This window comes from Nelumbo nucifera, chromosome 4, assembly GCF_055504915.1.
Source record: "Nelumbo nucifera cultivar China Antique chromosome 4, China Antique-T2T, whole genome shotgun sequence".
Taxonomy (NCBI): Eukaryota; Viridiplantae; Streptophyta; class Magnoliopsida; order Proteales; family Nelumbonaceae; genus Nelumbo; species Nelumbo nucifera.
In genome coordinates this window covers 34,553,343-34,572,821 of record NC_142652.1, presented here as the reverse complement: position 1 = coordinate 34,572,821, position 19,479 = coordinate 34,553,343, and the positions used below count along the sequence as shown (strand labels likewise).

Sequence of the window (19,479 nt, the reverse complement as noted above, 5' to 3'; positions counted from 1 at the left end):
CACATTTCATGGCAGACAATGAAGCCGTGGCTGGACTAACCAGAGTCCCTTGTCACCTACTGTTTCTACTCTCTAACAACATTAATCTGAACAGAAAGTGAAAGCTGGTAGCTAGCTAGACTCTAGAGAGAGACATTTGTCCTACATCAAACTAACTTTAGACTATATGTGGAGGAAAGCTAAGTCCACGCTTAACATTGGGGACCTGTCAGTGTAAGGCCCTTTAGTTATTTACTTATTTTTGTATTCGAAGAAACTGTATATAATTGAGGATATTTTGCTAATAATTACGTTAAAGACCCAAACATTTTTGGCTCATGGTGTATGATCAATATCCAAATATAAGAGGAAATGAGCAAATAAGGAAAATTATAAATATTTTAATTATTGAAAAAGAGTGTGAAAAAAAACTTCCTTTTATCTTTTTTTCTTCCTTTTTTATGATATTGTAATTTTTTTTTGAATTGGGGTCTGAAGTTTGAATTGTGGGCAGAGTCGTTGTTGGAGCCCTTTTTTCTACGCCCACTTGCCAACACACGCATACAAAGTAGAACGCAAACAGAAATAGGTAGGTTGGTAGGTAGATAGATATATAGATAAATGGAGAGAGAGAGAGCCCAACAGCATTGGCAAGTCAAGACCAAATTCAACAATCCATCTATCAAAATTGAACACTTGTTACTTCCTAGAATAGTGTTAGAGAATCAAGTGCAAAAGCCTCCACCAAACAGAATCAAACACCACAAAAGAGGTTACCTCTATTTGTGATGGCTATAGCATTGAACCTTCACCAAACCACACTAACATCACCATCTCCAATATTATTGAGTACATTTTAGACATCTTACTACCTTTTCTATTATTTTATTACAGAATACACTTTTTTGTTCATGCTATTTTATTCTTTAGACAAAACAAATCTGGGTTCTTATTTATCCACTACTTTTTTTTACACATCATAGTCGAGGTGGAACTGTGGAAGCAGAAGATGGGTTCATCTGCTTCTCTACATCATCCTTATCTCATGTGCCAACTTTAATTCTTACAGAAATAGGCAATTTCTTTTCCTCTCCCTTTCCATTTGAATTTTTTTGAAGAAAATTCAAGGGTTTCTAAGGGGAGGTGCAATGTATTGGTCGGCATAATGAGGTGGGTGTGGACCTAAGAAGACTCCTGGCAACATTTAACAACAGAATACATTTAGCCTACACAATTCTATAATAAGATTTGATATAAAATATATAAGGATAATGTTAAATTCGTTGCATTAATAAAAAATTGTCAAGGGTAAGATAAAAAATGCAGCCCCAGAAGAGGGCAATATGCCTTTACAATCATTGCATCCATAGAAGAGGATTTGGAGGTTTAGATTATGCAGAAATATTAAAGAAAGTGTAGTGGAAGAATGAATGAGATTGGGAGAATGAAGAAAGAGTTGATGAACCCATTTGGTAATTGAGATTGTTTAGTGTTAGACTTGGGGTTTTTTATTATTAGGCTTTAGAATATGTGAGAGAACTCTAGGCCAAAGTCTGCAATTTTTTAAGATTTAAACAATCTTTTGCTTTCCCCCTTTCATGAGACGGGGATATGTGGCAGAGAAGCATGAAAAGCTTTTTGACGTTTGCCTTGAGAATGCTGGGGACTGCATCAGTTGGGGATGTCTCGGAATATCCATAGGTCGGTTGTGCCACGCCCATCCTTTTCATTGGTTTCTTAGTGGATTGTGGCTCACTCTCTCTGGTCTACTTCCAGTGTAAAAACGAGGTATCTGGCTCCTTCAATAATCATAAGTGAAATGAGTCAACGAATGAATTAGTGCATCTTCTTTCATGCATCACTTTTTTTAAGAACACAATTAATTCTCATTAAAGCAATGCAGCACCTATGTAATATACAATCTTTTAGTAAAAATAAGGATAAATTATAGATTCTTGCCCTGTATTTTAGGGATAGTGACAATTACCTCTGAATGTTTATTTAATACAAAGACCCCCTCTCTATTAAGTTTAGTATGGAAGAAGTTAATTTATCAAAATACCCACTTGAGAAATTTCTATAAAATAGAAATTACAACAAAGAAACTAAGAAACTTCTATGAATAAAACATCTAGACCAATAATAAATGTAATCGGAAAAAAAGAAAAAAACACTAAAAGGATCCTAACACTTATTTTATATAATCATAATTAGAAAGAAGGATAGTTAGGTGATTTAAAAAAGTTTAAATCACCTACCCCCAATGGAGGGGGGTCTTTACAATAAATAAATGTTTGTGAATAATTGCTGCTACCCCCAAAGTAGAAGATAGTAATATGTAATTTACCCAAAAAATAATTTATTATACGGGGCTAGAAGAACTAGGAACAGACCCAAAAAGATTTGAGTGAAAGTAATAATAAATGATTTAAGCGCCATAATTTAACAATGGATATGTAACTGATGGCCAAACAGCATTCATGTAGCCGACCTCAAGGCTTAGATGATGATGCGGTGATAATGATAAAATACAATCTTCTGCTTCCCGGAAAACGCGTTAGAATGGTTTTTGGTTGAATGAATCTATATGAAAACAAACCATAGAGTGTGGTTTCACTGGTAAGCTCTTGTCTACTACGCGCTTTAGCAGCTAAAAAGAGCAAGCTCTCAACGCGGTTCAAGAGTTTGTGGACTCCGTTCCGTTCTGCTTTTGGGCTCAAAAGGTGGAAATGTGGAATAATAACTGGAATACATTAGAGCATGAAAAGCTTGGCTTGCCACCATACCGAAGGTGACATGAGATGACCCAGTTGAATGGCATCACTGCAGGCTGCAGCCTCACCAATGAGACAGCCGGAAACTGCCTCAATATCTTCCAATTGTATATGTCCATCACTTTCACTTATGATGATAGCTTTCATGGCTTTTATATTCTCTGTTCGCTGCATGCCCCCCTCCATTTTAAGAAACCTTATCCTTTGCATCCACTCTATACTCTACATTCTTCTGGTTTGTGTCATGGTGTACCAGGTTTTGGAATGGCCCATTTGAATATTTGTGGAAGTGCTTCCACTTTTTTTATTATTTGGAGGGAGCTGCATTGTGACACATTAGCACAAACAGATCCTTAGCTTGCTTGGCTTTTTGTTTAGTCAATGTGAGGATCAATTGTAGTGCCCACACTATTCTTCTGCAAGCTTGTTAGGCTCGCTTTCAGAAAGCTCATGAATATTCAATACTATCTACTCATCAACAAAAGGTGATAAATCTTTTTGAGTTTGGTAAAGTAAAAGCTTAGTTGGGTTTTGTTGTTTGAGTTAGAAGGAAAAATAAATGAAAGCTGGAATTAGAATTTGCTTATAGGCTTTCTTTTTTTTTTTTATTTTATGTTTAATCATGTCTGAATCTCTGGAGGAAGTACCGACAGAGGTGAAGATAAGTTGACGAGTGATGATAGGTTAGGCTAACCGTCAGCTGTTGTGTCAGTAACATTTCATCTAACAAAGATACTGCAGATGCTTAATTTGATTCTGATCCTGTTAAGTTTCATTTTCGACCGACTGGAATTGGGCTGTCTCTCAAGTTCAATCTTTGAATCAGAGGTAAAGTTGAGATTTGAAAAGCTTTGTCGGATTAGAGGATCACTGATAAGACCAACAAGATTTGAGAGGAACTTTGTTCTTTTACCATGTAAAGAGTGAAAACAAGGATCTTAAGAAGCATGAAGAGAGATTAAAACATAAAAAAGCAAATGGGTGGATGATGCAACAAGTCACAACAGTAACATTTCACACGGATAGTGAACATTCCCTAAGAATCTAAAATTGTTGGTCTATTAGTTCTTGGTCCTAGATGAAGCTCTACAGGGCCTTTAAATGGGCTAAAAAAAAGTAATTTGAGGAGGGATTAATTAGTTTCCTTTGAAACAAATATGGATAAGACAAAAAGCATTTAATAAGGGTCTGCCGGTTATGACCATAGCTTTGTAAAAGTTGATGGATCCATTGTCATCAACCGGGTCAATCAAGGATCCATTATTGTTTCAGTGGACCAAGGTTCTTTCCACCACTACGAGTGAACATAAAATAAATGAATAAATAAGTAGTATATTGATCGAGAACCCATCATTAGATCGGGACAATGAACCCTTTGTTCCTTTCCATTCAAGATGACACCACTGTTACAAACTTAGATGGCTTTGCGCCATTGTTATTAGGTAGATGTGATTGAATCAAGAAGGGAACAAATTAAATCCTGTGCATCCGTGCTTCAGAAGTTGGAGGGCTCTGGCTTGCATTTGGTTTCAGCCGAAATGAAAATACACAATCAGACAGACAGATATGAGTGCCCTTATCTTCAAAAAATGATAAGAAATACCTCAGAAAATTGGAAACGTACCCTGTGAATCATAAGACTGGTTCAGACATCTTTCATTTGAGGATTTCAACTTCACCTGGATAATCATTGAATTCAAAATTTCTGATTTGGTCATTGACAATTGAACCAGAACCACCCAGCCTGGAAACTGGACACTTTGAAACGGACGGTTGGATACAATTGCAGATTGTACATCTTTTCATACACATTAATTTCAAATGCCCAAAAATAAATATTTTATTTGAACTAGACAGTAGCATTGTCGAGTTTAGTTTGTTTCTTAACCTTCAATGAATCAATGTTATCTTTTAATTTTTTTTTTTATTGTAATTAGTTATTTTTGGTCAACTGACATAACAGGCTGGTATTGAAGTGTTGAACAACATGAACCAATTGTTGCCATATCTTAAAATTGACCTATTTATTTATTTATGCCATTAAGCATTTTTAATTGTAAATCAGTCTGGTTAAGCTGTCCATCAACACCTCCATGGCTCCATACACAGAACTGACTAGGTTAAGCGTACAATGGTGGAGCCTGTGGCTTGTCATGAAAACTAGGGCAATTTCTACCAGGGTCGTTATATCCTTGAAAGTGAGACAAAAGATGGAGACAGGAAAGCAGAAATGTCACTGAGATTGCCCCTCCCTTTACCCTGATACTGAATGAATAGAAAGGCAAGAAAGCAATGGGCCAATGGTATGGCCCCTGCAATGTCTCGCAAGTCGCAACTTTTTCTGCAAGACTGTCAGGTGCGGACTGATAAAAAACGACACACGTATCTTGCCCACGAGCCGTGTGTTTGTTTTTTGAGTGGATATGGAATGACTGTAGATTCCTGCCTGTGGTCCATGAGAAATGCTTAGAAACACAGCAGATGATGTCAAGAATGCCTCATGCTGATGTCAACCAAAAGAAGGAACAGAAAGAAGAAAAAGAATTGGGATTAGAAAAATTTTCTTACAAGATGTTACAAAAGTAAAGCATTAGTAAATTATCCACTACATTTATGTATTTCCTAAATTTTCTTACATTAAAAGTTACAGAAGTCATTGCCAAAAACAGAAAGTTACAGAAGAACAAAGTTGTAACTCGCAAGTACATAAAAACACTGTATTAGCCGTATCATGGGGTAGAGTCGGTAGACAGAACAAGAGTCTACCAAGGGTATATAAATAAGATGCATGCTGCGTGCCACTCGAGGAAAAGCTTTTCACCCCTCTCTTGCTTGGCTGAGGGTTGTGTAAACATCTGAGCTGAATATTTTCTTTTGATGAATATTGAAGTACGACCACTGTTCACATGCAATCTTGACTAACGGTAGATGATAAAAATCATATCATGGCCTTACCACATATACAAAATGAAGGATAATCAAAATGATACAAACTTTACAAGGCTCAGAACCATTATGACAGATTCTGGGCTAACTTTGGATGAGTTGCTGCATAAATGGAAGAGTTGGGATCAGTTTTTAAGTGGGAAAGAAGATGCTGCAAATCTGGTCGTAAGGCCTCCATTGTTTTTCCACAGAGAGTCAAGATATCTACTTTAGGCTTACTGTTACTCTGTACTGGTCCTCCCTGCCCTTCATATAGGACAGCATGATGGCTGAGAAACACAATCAGGCTAAATACGTAAGTACTCATAATGCCACTGACTGAAGGACTAAAAAGGAATGTCAAACAGAAGATACATAGTAGATGATATGCAACAGGCACTTACAGGAAGTCGATAAGATCTGCTATTTCTGATGCTTCGGTAGGAGTGGATGGTTGTGTGTTCTTCCCAAATACATCCGCCATTGCATGGAATAACAGAGCTAAGGTCTGCCACATAGGCAATAAGATGGTAATGTTATTGTAATGAGAAAAAAAATGTAAGAGTAATTAGATATGCGTATAATTCAAGAAAACTAAATAAGTAGACAACAAAGTTAATAATGCATGCAGTTACCAGGAATGAGCAAAAGAAGGATTAGGGACTTCAAGTTTACTAATAACATTACTTTAACTGATTATCGTTCCAGTTTGAAGTTATAAAGAATTTTCAGTCACTGAAAGATAAACATGTTTAATTAGAATAGTAGCTACAATCTAAGGCGTGCTACTCATAACTGAACAATCTGGGAGCTACAAATAAGAGATGATTGCGTTGAGGTTACATTTGTAGAATCATATTTTCTTATCCATGAGAAGACCAACTATACTTCTTTCATGAATGGAAATAGCAGAGAAATACAAAGAGCTAAATTGATTAATTGATTGCACTGCTGTCTACAGGCTGCAGGTTCAATAAAGCCTACCTCTTCTGGAAAAAGAAGAAACATTTAGGGATGAATTTATACCTTCACGAAGGGTTGTTTAGCACAGGAAAGTCTTGGGAGCAGTGGACCCATTATGCGGAACACAATTCTCAACATTGCAACAGATGTTAGTGGTCTAAGGTTCTTAATGATTGCATGTGTCCCTTCCAGCCACTCCAGTGGAAGGTTACTGAAGAAAGCATGGAGAAGTGCAACTATATTACCTGATGAGAAAAAAAGGTACACAGTATTGTCAGAGTTGCACCTTGTAAGCAAGTGCAGGTAAAAACATGAAAAGTTGCTCAACTAAACAATTGCTCATAAGAATAAGAAATGAGACAAAGGAATGAATATTTCCGTTCAGGAATAAACTAAGATTGGGTCCAATAGGAGCAGTTACATGTTTTTATCATGTTATAAGGTAAATTACTTAAACTTCCCCTGTAGTTTCTCACAACTGCTCAGTGTTTTAAAAGGCATAGAAGGCGTACGCCTGGAGGCGTGCCTCCAGGCGAGGTGCTCCCAAAACGCCCTGAGGCGTATGCCAGAGGCGTTGACACCTCTGAAGAGGCGTACTCCTCTTGTGCCTTTTTCATGAGGCGTGCTAGAGGCGTACGCCTCATGCACATCTGATATAAAAAGACGAGAAAAAAAAGGAAAGGAATGGAAAGGAAAAGAAAGGGAAGGGAAAGAAAAAGAAAGAGAAGAAAAAAAAGAGAAGGAAAAAGGAAAGGGAAGGGAAGGGAAGAAAAGATAAGGGGAAAGAAAGTGGTTTGCCCCCTACCCCTTCGGCTGGGGGGCTTTGCCCCCCCGACCCCCCTGCTCCCTTTTCGATGCAGCCCAATTTGTTTTTTTTTTTTTTTTTTTTTTTTGAGTTAGGGGGGGTCTTGCTCCGCTTCGACAAGATCCCCACTTTCAACTAATGTTATGCATCTTTATTCTTCTTAATATAAAAGGTTTTTATCAAAAATAAAGAAAAAATGAGATCCCCCCTTCCTCTTCATCCTCCTCTTGAGGAGGCTTACGCCTCTTGTGTTCTGAACTACGCCTCACGCCTTTAGGTAGTGGAACACCTCCATGTTTTAAAACATTGCAACTGCTCCCAACCTTGACTTTTGACCTCTCCTGAAACCTATGTCTACATTTCAGATAAATCATACAAATTGGCCGCTTTCGTTAGTTTCACATTGAGATATTAACAGAAAAAGATGATTTCATGATTTTAAACACAAAAATTTCTGATCTTGCCCAAGGATAAGAATATTGAAATATTCGTTGATGGAATAAGTACAAAAATATCAATGAAACAAAAAATAAAACAACTACAGGAAATTTCTTCAAGCAAAGCCACTTTCATATTCTGATCTTATCTCTAATTGTTGTCTTTACATTGATATTTTTGTACTTTTATTATTTTTGTTCTTACTATGCCTAAATGGAGATACAAGAGTAGCTTTGTAATTTGACACCAGACAGGACAAGCTTTAGTTGCTGCCATTATTCATATTCTTCAGATCTGATCGCAAACTACTAAAATCAGGTCCTTAGGATGACTTGGTTACTAATTATCAAAAAAAAAGTAATAATTATCAAGAAAAGGCTATGCCTTGGTTACAGGAACCAAGGATAAGTCATCACTGGTTCATGCATGCCATGTTAGTGTTAAGGAAAATGCCAAAGATGACCTTGATCACAGAATTTGTTCTAGGGAAAATGCTGCTGCTATGTCCTGACTTTTGTCATCTTTGACTCCCAAAATCTATAGAACTGTTCAACACTTTCCTACAAATTTTAAGATTTGGGAGAACATCAAATACTCAAGGACAGAGTAAGAATAATGAAAGGGTTTACCGATTGACACAGGATTTGGCAACCCTAATGCAAGGAGATGTGTTTGTTGCTACCTAATTTGCTACTATAGAAGGTCTTTGGGAAAGAAACGACCATCATTTGGTGATTGATTGAGATAGTGTTAATGATAAGGAAAAACATGACAAGCAAGTGGAAGAAGGTAGAGCTTTTAAATTGTTTGCAAGCCTAGATCCGGTTCATGAGAGATGCAGGTAGATACACCTATTCACCCTATTAAACAATCAGCATTTGTTTCCTCTGCATCAAAAGCAGGAAAGGGTGTTGATAAGAGAATATCTAAGTGAATACATTGTGTAGGGCAGTATTGCAAACATGTTGAGAAGCACAGAATTTTTGAGTTCCTAGCAGGGCTCAACTCTGATTAGGATTTCACATGACAACACATGTTGAGTAATGATATATTTGATTAATAGTATTGTTTCTTCTCGGTTCTTCCATGTGAGCAAGCCAGAAATATTCCTTGGTCAAGTCTTTTAGCCTCATATCTTTCTCAGTTAAATATCCTTCCTCCTATTCTTTTTAGGTAGGAGAATAACCAAGCAAAATTCTATGAATAAGATCTGGTTTGGACTTTCTAGGATCCTTGATAGTGATGATGATTTCTAGCCCAACATTCCAGGCTGGGCCTAGGCCCAACACCTTAGGCCCGACCCACAATACATGTTAAATCTATTAATGTTGGGCTAGAAATCATCATCACTATCAAGGACAATAAAAAGTCCAAACCAGATCTTATTCATAAAATTTTGCTTGGTTATTCTCCTACCTAAAAAGGATAGGAGGAAGGCTCTTTAACTGAGAAAGATATGAGGCTAAAAGACTTGGCCAAGGAGGAACATTTCTGCCTAGCTCACATGGCAGAAATTGCCTGGAGGCAGATAAGAAACAATACTATTAATCAAACATATCATTACTCAACATGTGTTGCCATGTGAACTGTGAAGTCCTAATCATAGTTGAGCCCCCGCTAGGAACTCAAATTCTTTGCTTCTCAACATGTTTACAATACTGCCCTCCATCTAGAGAGTTTCTCCAAACCAATGCCTCCAGGTGATCAATTTCTTCCCAAAGAGACAATGAAGAACAATAAGTTGCTACCAACTTCTTGCCTTGTTTGAGATTACTAACCTCTCCATGAACTCGGTAAACCCCTAGCAGTTTTATGAGTCTACGAGTAAGTCATAGTAATTCCTGGCAATGTGAGGCTACATTGATCCAACAAGCCATGACATAACCATTATATTCTCCTTTTTCCATCTAGGAAGACTTCATCTGAGAAAGGTTTCTTCTCACTCCTAGTGAGATAGCCCATCTTCCTATGACCTCCAAAATGCATTCCTGTAAATTGCAACCATTCCAAGAAGTCACTTACATCTAATCTCACAATGGTTAGCTGGATATCAGGCCCATCACTGCTCCAAAAAATATATCCAGTCATAGCCTTCTACCCTTGACTTCCAACCATCATCCATCATTAAAAAAAAAATCCGAAAGAAGTCCAACACCAAATCGGCAATCACATAAAGGTGTGGCTAGGAAGGTGGAGAAAATTATGAGAGGTTTTCTATAGGAGACAGATGAAGGGAAGAGAGATGACTTGATCAAATGGGATACTATAAGCAAAGCTAAAGAATATGGGGGGTTAGGGATTGGGAGGGTGGGGCAGAAGAATTTGGCTCTACTAGGAAAGAATGGTGGACATTCCCTTAGGAGGAGAAGCTATGGCATAATTTGGTGGAAAATATTCATGGATTGAAGAATAACAGTGGCCGGTACGCTTAATTATCTGTGAAGGATACGCTTGCATATCCTTGGAAGGCAATCCACAATCTTCTTCTCATTTTCCTCTCTTTTTTCAGGTTTATGAAAAATGGCCATTACCCAATGTTGGTCCCAACTATCTGGGGTATTGGGAAGGGTAAACCAGATATGATCCTAACCTTTGGCACTTTTTAACACAAAGTGACCGCTCTCAGATTGGTATGATGTATATTTAGGGAATAAAATTTTGTTTTTGGAAATATTTGTGGGTGGGAATCTTCTCTTAAAAATCAATTCCCCTCTATATTCAATCATTCATCCTTTAAGAATGAGTCAATGTCTATGTTTATTGTGCCATTCTCTTCTTCAAATTGGTTTAGTTGGAGCTTGGGTTGCAGAAGGGGGATTTGGGATTCCGAGCTTACCCATGTTATTAACCTCTTCCAAGTGTTGGAGAGAGATTTTGTAAACCCCTCAAAGCCAGATAGTAGGGTGTGATTGTGTGAACTCCATGCCCATCTAGTTCTTTTTCTTGTGCCTCTCTCTCCAAGGTTTTATCCCCCCCCCCCCCTCCCCAATCCCTACCAAGAATTCAAGCTTTATACTAGGAAGTGGTTCATAAGAGCATTAACACAATGGGTTTTTACAAAAGAGGCCCTATTGGTGTGCTTATCCCCTAATTGGTGTGTTCTGTGTAGTACCAATGATGAAAAAAAAAAAAAACTATCATTTACTTAATCTTTTATTCATTTGTTGCTGGTATTTGGGAATGTATTCTTTCTCTGTTTGGCTGCAGATGGGTTCTTCTGACTTGTCTAGTAGACCTGTCTTCTCCAGCATCAAGTAGGAGGGGAGGAGCAATGTAGTGGTGCACAAGGGTAGCTATTTTGTGGACTGGGAAGAGAGGAACACAAAAAAGAACCAAGCAGGCAGTAGTTGAATGTGTTTAATATTAGAGCTGTATATTGGATAAAATCTTTGGAGATTTTCAATTGATAAAATTGTAATAAAATGGGGGGAGGTGGCTGTTTCATCATCTCAAATGACTAAGGTAATTAGGAGGTAGCATAGGAAATCCAGGACCTTCAAGGGTGGGAGGAGTGTGATATGGTCCGGAAATCTCACACACAATTTACAGCCACTCAGCAAAGATACACAGCTCAAAATGAGAAGAAACTGGTATTCATTCAATGGAGAGTGATAACAGTGGTCGGTTCTTCAAGAGACTGCCGGCTCTCCCAAACACTCAAAATGTTTCTCACCGCCCCCCTCCCCCTATCAAGAAACTCCCTATATAATATTCCCCCCTGACATCATAACTAACTCCCTCCAGAAATATTCCCTCCTGACATCCTAACTAATTCCCTCCAGAAATATTCCCTCCTGACATCCTAACTAATTCCCTCCAGAAATATTCCCTCCTGATATCATAACTAACTCCCCATATAATATTCCCCCCTGATATCATAACTAACTCCCTCTAGCAATGCCCAGCTGGCATATCTAAACATTTCCCTCAACCGACTGCTGACCTGGCTTGCACTGCCCTTTTCTTCTCCTAGCATATGTGAGGATAATTGGGGGCCTATCAGAGTGCTAAGGGATGAAGAAGGAATTGTAAAAACAATGTATTTAGGGTCAATTGGTCAAGGAAATTCTATAAGGGCTGAACTATTGACAGTTTTGCAACAGGTCCAACAAGCAAGTGAGATGAATGTTGGGTAACTAGCCATAGGAGACTCTAAGGTGATAATTAGCTGGTTGAAGAATGGGGAAAAAGCATTATGGACATTTGTGAATGAGATAAAGAAATATTGAATGGCTGACAAGAAACATGCAGGTGAAAGTTCAAAGGTTCTGGGAAAAGCTGTAAATATGTATATTGAGGATAGTTTAGCTATGCTCTCTGTCTTGTACAATAAGATGTATACTTTCTGTTTATATTAATAAAATTGAATGTTCTTTTGTTTCTGACGAAAACAATATCTGAATACATCTTTAGAAATCTATTGGTTTTATTACATCATCGAAGATAATAGATAAGTTCCTGAGTTAACAGCTGAAATCCTAAGCATAATGGACATGACATCTTTAAAATGCCATCAGCTTTATTAGATCATCTAGCACAATGGAAGAGTTCCTGAGTTAATAGATTAAACCTTAGGCATCATTGGCATCTATCAGTAAATAGCTAGGAAGTGCAAAAGGTACCTATAGCTGTTGAGGTGCTGTCTTGAGCAGCCCATGTTGGATCAAGTAAAGCATAGCCAACAGCGGAATCGAGTTCTCGAAGTGGTCTTTTCCCATCGGTAAGCCACCAAGACTCTTTAATTATACGTGCTGACTCTAAATAAAGTTGATTATGAAAGTCTGGAGGTAGCTGAGCCAATAGAAGACCACAAGCTTGGATTAATAAGCATGATAATTGTTGGCATGTATAGCCACTTTTTGAAACAAAATTGGAATAATTTAATCCTGATGCTGTGGTAGCTGATCTGCTTGTGCTCAGGGAATCTGTGCTTCCACCTGAGGGCGAAGTTGGAAGAACAGAACTTTGCCCAACTCCACTTGATGATCCTTGAAGACAATTGCTGGATTGAATTAACGTTGGTTGAACATGCATGATTATTTGAAGCAGTGATGATACTATCTGTGAAGCTGGTCCTGGAAGTGAGAGGATTTCAATAGCTGCTGTTTCAAGAACAAGCTGGGTGTATGTGCCAGGATCCTGATTCTGATAGAATGCCTTCTGGCCCTCAGACGCATTTGTTGGACCAGATTGAGATGATGCAAGTGGCTTGTTTTGTGGAACACGGCTAGAATTATTTGAAGCATCTCCTAATGATCCAGATCTGGATTTACTAGTTAAAGGAGGTATAACATTGTTCACAATACCCATTAACAGTGTTGCAAAATAGTCAAGAGGTGGGCACAAAACAGGATTTGATGAACTAATATGCTGAGGAAATGACTCAGAGAAGGGGATCTGAAACAAAGTAGTGCATATGAAGAAGTTAGTGGAGAAAAGAAAGATCATGCAAAAATCTAAATAGGAATAGTAGCAGTACCTTGGATAGATCAAGTACATGCAATATTCTTACAATAAGCTTGTTCGGCAAATGACTATAGAAGTATGCAAGGATATCACGAACAAATGTAAACCTTAACGGATGGTAAGCTAGAAGTGTTGAGTATATTGCTAGAACTCTATCAGCTGTATCTGTAGCATCATTTTCAATTAGTCTGTAAATAATTAAGGGAATAACTGGAAGCAAACGTGCAGCAATGTCATCAAAGAAGGTTGGGTACCTGCAAGGGCAATCCAACAGTTATTAAAGAAGCATTTGCTATGTGAGTGGACACAATAATAAACAAAATGTAACTTTTCCTCTAAACAAATAAAGAATCTAAAAATAATCTGAACTGAATTGAATTAAGAAAAAAGAAGAGGGGAAGAAAGGTTGAAGAGAATGAAAGATGGAGAAATATCACCAAATCGTGGGGTTGTTGTACAGCCATAATATCTTATATATTAACTGCAATAAAGAAATCAGGAATTCACAATATGCCCCTGGTGGGGTGGCAGCAATAAACTATAAGAAATGAAGGCTTTAGCCAAATGTCTTCTTGAAATATGCCCCTAATATTTTACTAGGTACTTGTTATGGGCCCGGGTGAAGGATCTCGTCACGGGTCGGTCCATGGGGAGAACCTCTAGTTTCCCCTTGCCCCTCCCTTTGCGTGCTGACCCTATCGTGGCGACCTAAGGGGTGATTTGTCCAAGAGCTCCTTTACTCTTCTCTTTGACTGAAATTTTGAATGCCTTTATTCAATAATAGTGGCTCCTTAAATAGGAGATTACAAGAGTCCTGCTCTTAGGGAGACTCCTTGCTAAATAGGGAGACCTCCAACTCTATCTTGATAAGATAAGATAAGTCTCTCTTAATCCTAATCTAATAAGATAAGATAAGTCTCTCTTAATCCTAATCTAATAAGATAAGATAATCTCTCTTAATCCTAATCTAATAAGATAAGATAATCTAATCTACTAACTTAATAAGATAAGAATAACAAGATAGTCTAATCTAATATGCTGAATGGATAAGACTGTTGCTGCCGAATTGGATAGGATGAGAACACCGGATCATTGCTGCTGCTGCTCCCAATACGCATCCACATCAGTACTCCTATTTGTTGTCAAAGTTGATTCTAACAAAATGTCTTCTTGAAATCTTTGTGCATGGGAGTCCAATCAATGATCAAGGTAAAGATCTTGAAGTGATCTTAAAATCGGTTCTTTTTCCATATACCCAACAATGTGGAAAATGAGGCAGTCCTCCATTAGATAAATTCTTCAAGGATTATCAACTCATGGGCTTCCAATCATGTAACTTCCATCTGGCCCATGTCATCCTTTTTTTTCTTCATACTACTTGATTTTTGGTAAAAGAATAAGATGAAAAACCTTCTTCAATCATCACCATAGATCACTATCAATAGTTCAACATGTTCATCCATGAAGAGAGCCTACTACAATATTGGTTTTTGACTTGAAGAAATCTGATTATATTTTTAACATTATGAATATTAGTAACACAATTGGAGTTCTGCATTCATGTCCACAATTCAACAATTTTAATGCTGTAAAATTATGCCAATTGTACATCATTTTCTTTGATGCATCCTCTATTGAGTCCTTGGCACTATTTAATGACAACATTGATGGTGTTATTATCTCACTTCTACCAAATTCCAATCCATCCTACACTGTCTTGTATGTTAGAGAAGTTCAAACAACACAAAGTTGCTTCAGGTGTGTTCACATCACACGTCCAGAAAAGGAATAAATTATATTAACTCAAAATAGTGTGAAAGGACAATTATGTCCTTCACATACAAGAGAAAGACAAATAAAAGAAATAAAAGAAAAAAAATGAATTACAGCAAGATAAGGTACAAACAATGTAACAATATAAACATGGTCCCACAAGGGGGATCACCCCATATCTCTACACCCCTCGGTCCCCCCCCCTCTCAAATTAATGCCATGAAATAAGCATCACTGAGAAATTGATGGTGAGAACGTATCAGATCTTTCGTAAAGAGATCTACCAATTGAAGACCAAAAGACATGTTAGCAAGGGTGACATGGTCCATAAGGTTTTGATACCTGATAAAGTGGCAAACAACCCCAATCAATATGTTTTGTTATTTCATAGAATACTAGATTTGAAGCAATTTTGATTGTACTAATATTGTCCGCATAAAGAGGAATAGGACAAGAATAAGAAAGACCAATGCCATCCAAGAGAGCACAAAGCCACACCAATTCACTACAGGCAGAGGACATTGCACGATATTCTGCTTCCATGGAGGAGTTAGAGATAATTTGTTGTTTCTTACACTTACATGATATCAAACAATCTCCAAGTAAGACACACAACCCAGTGTAGGAGTGTCTAGTTTCAGGACACCTAGCCCAATCAACATTATCATAGGCTTTAACAGTAAATAAGGAGAAAGAAAAGAAGAGGCCATGAGACAGAGTCCCTCGAACGTATCAAATAATCCAACGAATTGTTAACATATGGGGCTTCCCTGAGGAAGAGACAAATTGACTGACCAACTGAATTGCATACGATATGTCAGGTTGAGTCATTTTGAGATATATAAGACTACCAAACAGATGCTTGTAAGAGGTAGCGTTAGCAACGGGTTCACCATCTTCCTTAGAGAGCTTATGGTTAAGTTCAAGAGGTGTATCAACTTTTTTTTTGTAAAAAAAAAAGAAAAAAAAAAGAACTTGTTTTTCAACCATTAGGGGGGCCGAATTTATTGACAAAGTACCCATGATCAGAATGAGACACTTCTAGATCCAAGAAGTAATACAGAGGACCAAGATCTGTCATCTTGAATGAATGACTGAGAGTTTGTTTCAAGGAAGAAATACCCTCAACATCATCTCTTGTAATCAGGATATCATCCACACAAAATAATAAGAATAGTCAGCAGAACTTTGAGTAAACCTTGCATAAAAAATGGTAGACCTAAATTTCTCAAACCAAGCCCTAGGCACTTCTTTGAGGCCATACAAATACTTCTTTAATCAACATACCTACTCAGATGCAACATTGTACCCAAGAGGTGGCTTCATATAAACTATCTCCTACAAATCCCCATGCAAGAAGGCATTTTTCACATACATTTGATGAATAACCCACTTCTTAATAGCAGAGAAAGAATCATACACAATGTAGTCATTTTTTCTACAGTAGCAAAAGTCCCTGCTTAGTCGATGTCATATTCTTGCTTATAACTCTGTGCAACTAGATGAGCTTTAAATCAATCAAAACTCCCATCTAACTTCAGTTTTATTGAGTACACCCAACAGGTACCAATAACACAAGCATCTGGCGGAGAATGAACCAGATCCCATGTATCATTTTCCAGTAATGCCTAAACTTCAATATCCATAGCCTCCTTTCAATGCGGAGCAGTCATAGCTTGTTGGTACGTTTTGGGAATTTCTGTGAAAGACAACATAATAGAAAAGGAACTATGGCCAGATGGAAAGCCATAGCAGCTAGGTGGGCATGAAACACGAGCAAAACATCGTAAAGGTGGATCTAACGGAGGAGATGAACCAGTGGTAGAAGAAGGTGGGGTAATTGCTGTATGAGTAGAAGATAGAGATCCAACAGCTGGAAGTGAAGGAGCAAAGGTGCAAGAGCTGGAACAATTGAATGCCTCTTCATGTAGACCTAGAAGGGTCATGTAGGAGAAACAGATGAAGAAGAAGACTCCACTAACCCTACAGAATTAAAGGAATTCAAGAACAAACCAAAAGAAGCAGAAGATTTTGCTACGTGAGAAAAGAACAAAATATCTTCCAGAAGGACTACATTCTAGGAGATATGCACACGATGAAGTCGGGGATCATAACAAAACCTTCTAGTCAGGGTTATACCCCACAAAGGCACATATAGCCACCTGAGGTATAAGCTTTGTGCGCTCATGAGGAGGAAGGTGAACAAAACAAATACATCCAAACACATGAAGCATAGAAAAATTAAAAGAATGATGAAACAAGCATTCATACAGTGAAGAATTGTGCAACACAGAAGAAGGAAGCAAGTTAATAAGAAACACAATAGTGCTGGTCACCTCCACCAAGAAGGAACTAGGTGCATGGGAGTCAAAAGAAGGGTTTTGACCACACTTAGACTATACCCTATCTTGCACTCTACCACCCCATTTTGTTGCGGGGTACCAGGATAAGATCTCCTAGATTTAATTCCCTACTCTTTCAAAGAGGTCTAAAAGTACCCAAATCTTCATCATAATACTCCCCCCGAATCTGATTGTAGAACTCCCACTGAGGCATTAAACTGGGTTCTCACCATAACAAGGAATAATTTAAATGTAGGAAATACTTCTGATTTCTTTGTCAAAAAAATATATCCATATGTATCCGGTGCATTAATCAATGAATGAAACAAAGTATTTATATCCAAGTCTAAAAACCAAAGGATGCAACCAAACATCACTATAAATGACATTAAAAGGAACATTGCTATGCTTTGAAGTACAAGGAAAAGGCAGAACATGACTTTTTCTCAAACAACAAGAGATGCAAGATTTATCAATATTATTAAAATAAGTGTTCTTGTAAGTCAAACATCCAGATTGAAACAAAAAAAAAATCAAGTTTATTAGAAAAAGGATGGCCTAAGTGCCTATGCCAATGATGCCATAAGTTATTTCTGCAGATAACTTTAGAGTTCAGAGTAGTAGACAATAAGCAAGAAGACAGCTGGTGAATGTCCAAAATTCAAGGCAAACAACCGCCCCATCCTACACCCTTCCCCTTCACTGCTCCACTGAGTTGGTCATGTATTAAACAACCATCACAGGAAAAGGAAACAACATTATTATCTTCAACTAGCTGGCCAACAAAAATCAAATTAGTGGTGATCATAGGTAATAGGTACAAAAAGTGTTCTAGGAAGATGAAATTGAGTAGTAGATGTAGACAAGTACAAATCATTATATCCTATTATATCAAGTTTCTCACCATTAGCTGTAACAATGTGTTTATTCATAGATGGGGGGTTTAAGAGACCGACCAGAAATTGAGTATGCCCCTATCATGTGATTGGAGGCACCAAAGTCTATAATCCAAATATGACTAAATGAGGAACACTGAGAAGAAGACTTGCTAAACAAACCAATGTATCATCCTTCCATCTAGAGGAAGGGGAAATCACAAAAGTATCATCCTATTCATCCATTGTAGCCTGATAGGCTTTTAGATAACTTTTGATGGATCCCTAGTTTTGACCCTTAGGTGGCCTCGTAGGACATTCAATAATTATATGTCCATGTTGTCTTCTTGTAGTGAAAAGCAACATGTCCATATTCTTTGCACTCATAGCATTGCATTTTTGATAGGTCTTTCTTCTATTTTGGCTTGTTGCAAGAAAAATTGTCTCCATCCCTGAATCTGTCCTCCCACCAATAGTTGATTGAGTAATCAGATGAGTTTCTTCTCTTAGCAACTCTCCTTTGAAAGTGTCAAGAGATGGGGTGCTGCTCCTATCGAGGATATTTGCCCTAATAACCTCATACTTGGGCATTAAAAATGCACTATCTTCCTACTGCCAAAGTATTACTTTAGAACCTTAACACAACAAGTAGAGGATGTCTCACCAATATGCACCAACTCATATTCTACCCAGAGATTTATGAAACCAGCATAGTACTCCTGAATTTCTTTTATCTCTGGCTATAAGAAAATATTTTAGTTCAATCTAGTACTGATAGGAAAGATTGGACTGCTGATATACCACTCTCCATGTATGAGTACATCTCCTTGGCAATACGGAAAATCCGAAACATCAATAATGATAAAACTGAGCATCCAAGAAACCACTTTTTCATGAGAAGAAAAAGGACAAAGAAAAGAAATTTCAAAAAATATAGGGGTTGAACCCCTATTTTTGTTATAGGAAAAAAAAAGAAAAGGTGGAACCGTGGGAGAAGAAGAAGAAAATGAGTAGACGAAATTTTAAGTTCTTCTTACTTATCGGTTCAGGTTTTGAAGTCTTCCAGAATACAGCAGTTATCAATGCCTGTGTTGAATAAACCCCAACAAATAAGAAAATAATAAAAAGAAATTAATATA

The 19,479-nt window shown here is 37.6% G+C and overlaps 1 protein-coding gene across 2 annotated transcripts in view; it reads right to left on the bottom strand.

Moving 5' to 3' along the window:
• Positions 1-5,276: 5,276 nt before the first annotated feature.
• LOC104607371 (mediator of RNA polymerase II transcription subunit) overlaps positions 5,277-19,479 on the bottom strand; it is a 113,092-nt gene continuing 98,889 nt past the window's right edge. For both annotated transcript variants that reach the window (XM_010273001.3, XM_088903119.1), the window contains 5 exons: positions 13,364-13,604; positions 12,507-13,281; positions 6,705-6,886; positions 6,083-6,186; positions 5,277-5,968 (listed from right to left, as the gene is read on the bottom strand). In XM_010273001.3, coding sequence (XP_010271303.1) covers positions 5,767-5,968; positions 6,083-6,186; positions 6,705-6,886; positions 12,507-13,281; positions 13,364-13,604 — 1,504 coding nt within the window. In that variant the 3' untranslated portion in view covers positions 5,277-5,766. The remainder of the gene's footprint in view (positions 5,969-6,082; positions 6,187-6,704; positions 6,887-12,506; positions 13,282-13,363; positions 13,605-19,479) is intronic.